At 31.4% G+C, this 8,704-nt stretch overlaps 1 protein-coding gene across 2 annotated transcripts; it reads left to right on the top strand.

The window, feature by feature from the left end:
• The first annotated feature begins 1,011 nt into the window (after positions 1-1,011).
• On the top strand, positions 1,012-8,153 carry LOC109540339. 2 transcript variants are annotated; one of them, XM_019908687.2, is made up of 4 exons: positions 1,012-1,136; positions 3,060-3,220; positions 3,983-4,146; positions 4,814-4,996. In XM_019908687.2, exons 1-4 carry the CDS (start codon positions 1,116-1,118, stop codon positions 4,897-4,899), a joined length of 432 nt encoding a protein of 143 aa, XP_019764246.1. In that variant the 5' UTR covers positions 1,012-1,115; the 3' UTR covers positions 4,900-4,996. The 2 variants fall into 2 exon arrangements, with proteins under 2 accessions (XP_019764246.1, XP_019764247.1); XM_019908688.2 differs by lacking the exon at positions 4,814-4,996 and adding an exon at positions 6,973-8,153 and having other exon boundaries at positions 1,013-1,136.
• The last annotated feature ends 551 nt before the right edge of the window (positions 8,154-8,704 follow it).

Genomic DNA, 8,704 nt, shown 5'->3' with positions numbered 1-8,704 from the left:
CTGCATAAATACGTCTTAGTCGGAAAGCACGGGAGATCACTTCGCCCACTGCCTCATCGCCTTTGAAAATGTCCATCGCAGTTGTGGGCGAAACGTCAGGAAGAAATTCCTATAGACCACGGCTTCAAAGCCCGGAAAATATTCCTAAATGTAATTTGATCGGCCGTGAAAGCCTTCATAGTTAAATACTTCCTCAATGAGTTCAAATAAAAAAGTGCAGTTGCATGTCTAAGTTTGAATCCATTATTACGAATGAAAAGTTTGTAGAAAATGTTTATTAAATACTATAAAAAGATGGAAATAGAATTATTTGCTACCAAAACTACTTTTAGCTTTTATTACTTTTAGAGTCAATTATTAAAATACGTACTTCCAAACTAATATTATTCGGGTTAATATTAATTGTGCAATGTGATAAACAATTTGTTATACCTTTTTCAATTTCTATGAAATACCATATTATACTTTAATATTTTTCGATAAAATTCTGGTTTTTTAGATATTTCTCTAAAAACGAAATCATAACTTAAGATCCAGATAAGGTATTTTGAATAGTGTAATTATTCGTGATTCGTGAAACAATGAAATTATTCGACTGTTTCTGATGGCTTACATAATTGTACATCTAATTTATGTGTAATTAATAGGCATGATAAAACAAACAGAGTTTGAATCTAAAATGTATATCAATGTTTTAATTATCGGTGTTAGATAATCCCGTTTATAATATCATTTTAATTATACCTACATGAACTACTACCAAATTCAAAATCAGCGAAACTTCTTCAACATCAAACGACATTACAAGTACAACTATATCTGTTATATCTTTTTTAGCAAAACATCGTGACAAAGCCTAAATTGCTCAAGTTAATACGGCATATACAATAATTAAATGGTGAAATTAAACATACTCTAGGTCAAGGCAATGAATAGCGACAATTTTTCCCACGCAAGGACGTTTTAAAAATGTAGAATTTCTAAGAGGGGAGACTTCAACCGTTTACCAACGATTTTGTAGAATGGTCTTTTTCCTGGCAATGCCAAAGAAGTCAAGATCTATTCAGAACAAATCAGTATGGTTTTTGAGGTATTGAGTGTGAATAGGTTTTAAAATGGTTTTCAAATTATTGGCTGTGAGTATAACTTTATTTATATATCGAATGCAGTTTAATACCACATTTACTTGATTATTATAAAATTCTAATTGTTGTCCGTCCGTCTGTATTTCTGATGTCTGTTCGTGTGTATTTGTTCCCGTTGGCTATAAACATGGATTCGGTCACAAAATTATGCCTGAAATATTTTTTGTCCTGCTCAAATAATAACCCGTCCCAATGGTTAATACTAGATACATATATTTTCAAAACCTTAATTTGCTTTGCATAAGTTCACAATTCAGCTGCAATTTTGTTACTTATATTCACTTTCTTTAAAAGGCGTACCTTATGCATTTTCTATGAGAAATTTCGTACAGGACGAGTAAAAACGATTTATTTAACTAACTGCATTATCTAACAAAGTCATATTTAAAACGTTTTAAGCCATTCTAATGTATCGTCGCAACACTTACAAATATTGCCTCATGAATCAAAAGTTACAGTTTTAGTTTTTTTGTGAAGCTTTCAATTACGGTCGATTTGATTCCATGATTGCTTTTTCTTATTGGATTTTAATGAATAAATTATATTTATGAACTGCGATTTTTGGACCGCATTGAGCGAATAAGTCGCTCGAAGTTAATGGTTTTAAACAAATTAAATAACATTGAAACTTTGCTGTGTTATTATTTTTCACCTTATGATAGCAGCAGGAAGAAGAGAATGAATGTCTTTGTTATATGTTTTGTTAATCAAATTTGTCTCAGAAATATTTTGTATACGGTTCATAGAAATGTTCTAAAATACTTTTGTTAAAATCATTGAGCTCCCAAATCAAATACACATTTGGTTATGTAGATATATTATCTGCAGCATTCGATTGTTTATGGAAATATTTTTCAACCAAATTTAACTGAAAAGTTAAAAATTATGAAAATGTTAGCAAAAATTCCGTACAAATTAATTCTTATGCATATGTCGAACGAAAATGAATGATTATCAACTTAAACACGGGAAAACCAGTTAGAACTTTGGAAGCCTAATATATTAAAATTTATGAAACTTAGATTGCTTCAGATTTTACTTCTCGAGCAGTTACACACGAAATATTTATGTACAGTGGCCTTGAAATTCCTTCTTTCCTTTGGCGAGCAACAAATAGGTGTTTTTTCCAATGCATGCATTTTATTTGCAAAAGAATTTTGTATCGTTATTTAGATTTTTTTCACGTAGCTTTTAACATTTAAATATTTACTCCAAATAATTATATGTGTGGTGGGTTTCAAGAGAAACTTTGTCTCGAATGTTAAACTTAAATTATACATATGCAAAAACCTACGAATTTGAATTTCTGGCACCAGTTAATACAATCCACACTTCGGGACTATTCTGAATATTTCCATATTAATTGACTTTGAAAATAACATCTGAGAACCAATTGAAGTTACAAAGATATAATTGGAATTCACCGTGACTCGGTTTAATATTTTCTTGTTATCCGGAAATGAGATTTAGTGTAGTAACTATAACAGTAGCAGATCTTTAGAAAATTCTTACAATTTTCTATTCAGTCTTTTTTTTATCGGTAAACACAAAATATGTTAAATTGATTATTACTTCATTCAAGTTAATAAATGGAAATCAGGTAGAAATTGGGCAAACTATTTTTAGATGAAACGTCGTACTTGGCACGATAGAAAATTATAAAAAACTAACGCAAACTAAGTCCATGTTATTATGTATATTAGCAAAAACATTACTGATATTACTAACAAAAAAACTTCGTCGATTTAAACCCATGCATAAAATGCTCAGTTATGCAGGAATAAAATTAAAATTTCCTCTTGTTTATAACGGTGATTTAGCATTAAGTCTTACCACTGATCCACTTACATTTGACTTTATATTGAAGATTAGTAATCGAAATTTATAGAAAATTACAGAAGTTGTTTTTTCCAGTACATCTACATACTTTCATTTGTGACAGACAATGCTTTTGCGCAATTGACTTTGGGCAACAAGGGGCAAACCAAAGTCACTGCAGCCACAAGAGGACAAAACCCAAAATGTGCAGCAAATTCAGGACTGACTTTTTGTGAAAATATCAACGACTACCCTTAGTAAGTTTAGATTACCCATTATTTCTAAATGAAAAGGAAACGCGGTAAACGAAATCAAATTCGGTTTAATTTTTCGTATTTCGGTATAATAAACGGGATAATTAAACTTCAATTTGGGTTAGTTAGTTGCTTTTGTCTCTATTGTCTTAACAGTAGATGAATTTAATATTTCTTTATTATTTTATGAGGTATATTATAAATCATCATCGTCAACGCTCTACGGAACCACAAATATGCAATCTTAAGCTGTAACATAGCATTATGTATATTACGAACTTCAAAATTAGTTATACTAATATTGGAAAAGTCATTGTAAGTTCCAAGTAAAATATTTCAATTCTGATTATCTCAGTTTCCGGTGATTCATAAATAGTAAATCTGAAATTATTTATTTAAATCGTGACCGGTATTTGAGTAATAAAATAATTTCGAGGTAATTTGGAAATTCCCAATTAATTAAAAGTATCTGCTGTAGCTTATCTACATAATGAACCGTTAAGGAAACAATGCTTGTGTCCATAAGATGATAAACAAATATATTATTTAAAAATCATGCTAATTAACATATTAAGGAAAGTGTTGTTTCGATGGAATTTTGGCGAATAATTGATTTATATTTGCTTGTATTTTACTGAAGCAAAATAATACTTTACTTCAACTAACTTTTAATTGCACAAATGCAATTTATTGCATTATCAAAATAGTAGGAAAGTTTTAGTTAAGGTGTCTGTGTTTTGATTTTAACCGTATTTTTTTTCACAGCGAATTGGTGTTAAACGCCATCAGAAAATCTAACATTGATGTCAGAAGACTGCTTGTCGATGAGTCGAAAGATGAAGGACCAAATCTGAGTTTCGTAAACTCAGCACGAGATTACCGACAATTACCAGCTCCAAGACTGTTGGATTCTGATAAACGCATCACAGGTAAGCAGCTACCATTACGATTGATAACAGATATCAATCGTTTGCATTTCCATTATCAACTTCATTTTGTCTTTACCTGCAATACATTTCTTCTGTGTATCGCTCATGTTTCATTCCCACAATATCACTCGCAGTAACCAACAACTTATAGAGGGTTGTTTGATGGACTAATTACGATATCGTTCTTGCGGAAATATTACACACCTTAGATTGACTTTATTCACATATTTAAAGATATCACTCTATACCAATTATTTGAAGCTTTTAATTTTGTCTCTGGTTTAATAGTTAAATGCTGTTTTTAGTTGTGTTCAACTCTCAAAGTTAATAAATCAATCACGGTACTCAAATATTCAGGGTGTCCGGAAATGGTACGAGCAACACGTCTAAAGGTAGTTCGAGAGGTAAAATCAGTGAGACAAGTTCCTATAAAGCTTTTTCGAAAACTCAATAATACCTGATATACAAATCCTTATTAAACTTTTCTTTCCATAGTTGTTTTCATTTTATCAGTGCATTTTCTCATATGAAAGTTATAAATTATCACATTTTGGTATTCTCTTAGGTAAGTAACATAACTTCATTATTTTTCGCATACTTTGCATCATTACTACTACAATAACGATAATTTGTCTCCAAACTGTATGGTGATTTTATTATTTTACAGATAATCCACAAAATGAAGAGAAGAACGTTCACAGTAGCAAAGAATTATACAAAAGAATCCGAAGATATCTGACTTTATCTGGATGATTTATTGCCCAAGTTAAATATTGTATACTACGTATCAAGTATATAGCAAAATAATATATATCTACCTTTCAAAACTAATTAAATCGTTCTGCTTTTACGTATAGTGTATTTATTGTTTGATTAACCTAATTGTTTAAATTTTCACATTTAATAGGGCGCAGTGAGAGTAAGAAAAAAAGATAAAGAATATTTGACGAATTATTCTTATTATTACTTCAAAATTCGACTTTATCGGATATAGTAACAATTGAAAATCGATTTTCTGATGAATCTAATAATATTAATCTAGAATGTATTAATATTAAATTTCAATTCCAGAAATTACAACAATTTCAAATTGAAAACTACTTCCAAAAACGTAAACGAGTTGCTTTATTTTCTTGAGTTAATTGTAGAACAGGTAGAATTTTATAAGGGCGGTATTTACAGACTGAGTCAGCGAAGGGAGACCCCTTCGTAGATCGTACAGAAATAGCTGCTGGAAAAAAAGTTTATATAAAAGTGTGGTTTTTGCCAAAGCATTTGTTTCTATTACTTTGAAGCATACAGGGTAGCTCAAAATAAAATTATGGCAGTCAAGTTAATTTTTTTTTAATGGAATATCCTACTTTTTATCCTAGAATCAGGTTCTACCTTGAATTCTAAGTATTTTTTGTATAACATACTATGTGACCGAATTCAATAGTTTTGGACATTGCGGGTTTAACACATGGGAGCGCAACAAAAGTAAACACGATGATTATTTTGTTTACTTAATAATAATAATAATAATAATAACATAATTTTAAAGGAATTTCAAAAGAAATGTTCAGTTTTTTACTGTTGTTATGTCCAAACCATTGAATTAATTCACATGGTATGTTATACAAAAATTCCTTCGAATTCAATGTGGAACCTGAATCTGGATTAAAAAGTAGGCTGTTCCATCAAAATAAATTAACTTGACTCTTTGTTTTGAGCTACCCTGTATAGTTCAAAGTATCAGAAACAAATACTTTGGCGCCAACCACACACACACTTTTATATACACATTTTTTTCAGCCGCTATTTCTGTACAATCTAAGAAGGGGTGTCGCTTCGCTGACTCACCCTGTATATTGTTTTAGAGTTCTTCTTATTATAGGTATAGTAAATTTTTTCATATAAGAAAGTACTACATATATATTTCGTATAAGAAAATTACTTTCTATAGTGGCATGAAGATTTTCAGAAGCCAATTGATGATCATTATGTAGATCAATTAAACCGTCATGACCGAATGCCGCTTCATCCGTAAATAGCAAATTTCATAAAACATTTTCGTCGCCATTATGGAGGTGGATGATTTTTTTACACATCGGCACGAGCCAAGGAATCTTCCTCACTTAAAGCCTGAAGCTTCTGATAGTGAAACAGATGAAGTGGTTAATACTTTAACACCTCGTGCACTGAACTTTTGCTCGTGCACTAATAATTCACCACGTTTTTACAATCTGATTTAAAATCATCACTCCATTTTGCAAAATCAGAAAGTTAAAAATACTTTTCTTTCATAAAATTATTAACAGTGGCAAGAAGTTGACAAAAACTGTTATACACTTTTGCTCCAGATTTAGCAAAACTTCTAATATGCATAGGTTTTCTTCTTCCACCTTCATAACTCTAACCTTTTAACCCTACCTATTGTACCGTTTAAAAGTGTATTAATAATTAATCAAATTAATATATCAATCAATAAACAATCAAATAGCCTTTTATTTAATAATTTTAAAAATATTTGTTGCGCTATAGGACAGAAAATTTATCAAGTCCAAAATGGGTATGTAAATTACGCCAAGAAAGATTTGGAAACAAAAAAGCAGGTTTTAGCGCTTATTTTTCACTATTTTTTCCATAACATCTTTATATTTCAAATTAATAAAATATATTCACAAATTTATTGCCGTGTTTTCAACAATAATTGTTATTACTCGCCCACGTACCTAATGTAACTCCACCCTACATTTATAAGTTATAGATTACAATGATTTGGTTCATACAAACATAGCTCCTTAGGCACGTTTACACTTCCTTAATTTATAACATTTGTTTCAGATGCTTTTTTCAACCAACTGTCGATTTACTAGATGCCATACGTAACTGATTGAGTGCCAGACAGTGTTAGTGATTTATTTATATTTATTTCGATTAAATTTAATTCCAGTTTGGCGGCCTTAACAGTTATGCAATCGTTAAAAAATAACGATCGTCTTCTTCTTGATTTTAAGCGAATCGTCTGTTCAATTATCGTTCGCTTGCGTGAGGCTGTCGCTCCATCGTTTGCTGCTGAAAATATCGTCGATTATTGGAATAGGGTAATAATAATCTTGAATGTATTTGTTCATGGTGATGTTATAAGCGGCACACAATCTGAGTCTGCCATCCTTCCGCATGATTGGAACTACTGGAATGGACCACTTTTTCTGTGACACCCAGGATTTCCAACCGATCAAGTTCTTCTTCCACTTTAGCTAGCAATGCGTAAGGTACTGTACGTGGTTTGATAAAAATCGGCTGTGTATCCGGATCTTTTAATATAAGGCTATACGTATAATTCGGAATTTCGCACAGGGTTTCCGTTAGTACGTCATCGTATTCCTGCAGCAATACTTGTAATCGTGAATCGTCGACACAATTCACTGCGTGATGATTGCGTATTTTGTTTACTTCAGACCAATCCAATCGTATTTTTCTCAACCACCACTAAAAACAGCTTCGACATTCGTGTATGTACGTAATTTTACGCATGTAGGATTCATAGGACATTCACTATCACTATCACCAAAGCATGCAAAGAAGTTCCTGCTATTGCTTTGCTGCATTTCTTAAGCTGAGCCGGTTAAAAACTTAATTAATCAGATATTTAGCATTAGCAGATTTTACTCTATCTCTACCGCCTAAGCTTCATGCCAAGGCCCCAAAAACTGTCAAAATAATTAAAACTACTTCTCCACTTTTCATTCGGGGTTTGTCACCGATCTGTTGCTTTCCTGGCAAAGCGATGGATCAGGACTTTATGTATAAAACACTGTCGATTGCCATTAAATAATAACGTAATACAGTAGTATTACCTTGAATAACGGTTTGTACACCAAATAAGACCACCAAACTGTTCAACAAGTTCGGAATACAGTTTAAGGAATATAGCCCACAATTGTAACATTAGTGATAGCCTTATTAAATAATATTATGTTGTACTGTTGACAACAAAATAAAACCCGCTTTATTAATTTTAATATGTGTTTGTGTAACCACCCTTTTCCTAAAACTCCGGAGACCACACTGGAATATGTTTTCTAACCATTCAACTTCACGACTGACTGACTACAATTGACTACGGTTGCTAATTATAGTAGCATGTCTTGACGTTTGGTTTATCGCAGGAACTTTCATACGTAAAAGGACAAAGTTTGGAATTTATTGTTGGACTTCAGCCTTCTTCTTCCATGTATTTTTCGTACGCAAAAACAAAATATTTTTGCGAGTCTCTGCTCTACTCAGAAAGACAATGTTATGTTAAGGCAATTGAAGTAGTATTAGTAGTATTGTGGACTTAAATCGAATTAGATCGAGTAGAGGAAAAGAAAATTTGGGAAAACCATTTCAAAGAACTGTTTGGAGGTGAACGAATGTGTCTGTAGAAAATAATGACTACTACCATACTAAAATCTGAGGTATAAAACATTTCTCCAAAGTAACTGCCATTTTTGACATATGACACAAATTTCAGTTTTTTTAAATCGCAACCATACTTGATTATTGCTTTATTACTTAAGGCATTTTATTG

This window comes from Dendroctonus ponderosae, unplaced genomic scaffold (assembly GCF_020466585.1).
Source record: "Dendroctonus ponderosae isolate FM_Combo_2020 unplaced genomic scaffold, Dpon_F_20191213v2 Dpon_F_20191213_3, whole genome shotgun sequence".
In the NCBI taxonomy this organism is placed as follows: domain Eukaryota; kingdom Metazoa; phylum Arthropoda; class Insecta; order Coleoptera; family Curculionidae; genus Dendroctonus; species Dendroctonus ponderosae.
Note: the sequence above shows the minus strand (reverse complement) of the source record. Positions and strands in the feature narration are given on the sequence as shown.

Coding starts and splice junctions, on each gene's coding strand:
- LOC109540339 (XM_019908687.2), top strand. CDS start 1,116: ATGGTTTTCAAATTATTGGCT. Junction 1,137..3,059: donor TGGTTTTCAAATTATTGGCT/GTGAGTATAACT, acceptor TGTTTTTTCCAG/TACATCTACATACTTTCATT. Junction 3,221..3,982: donor AATATCAACGACTACCCTTA/GTAAGTTTAGAT, acceptor TTTTTTTCACAG/CGAATTGGTGTTAAACGCCA.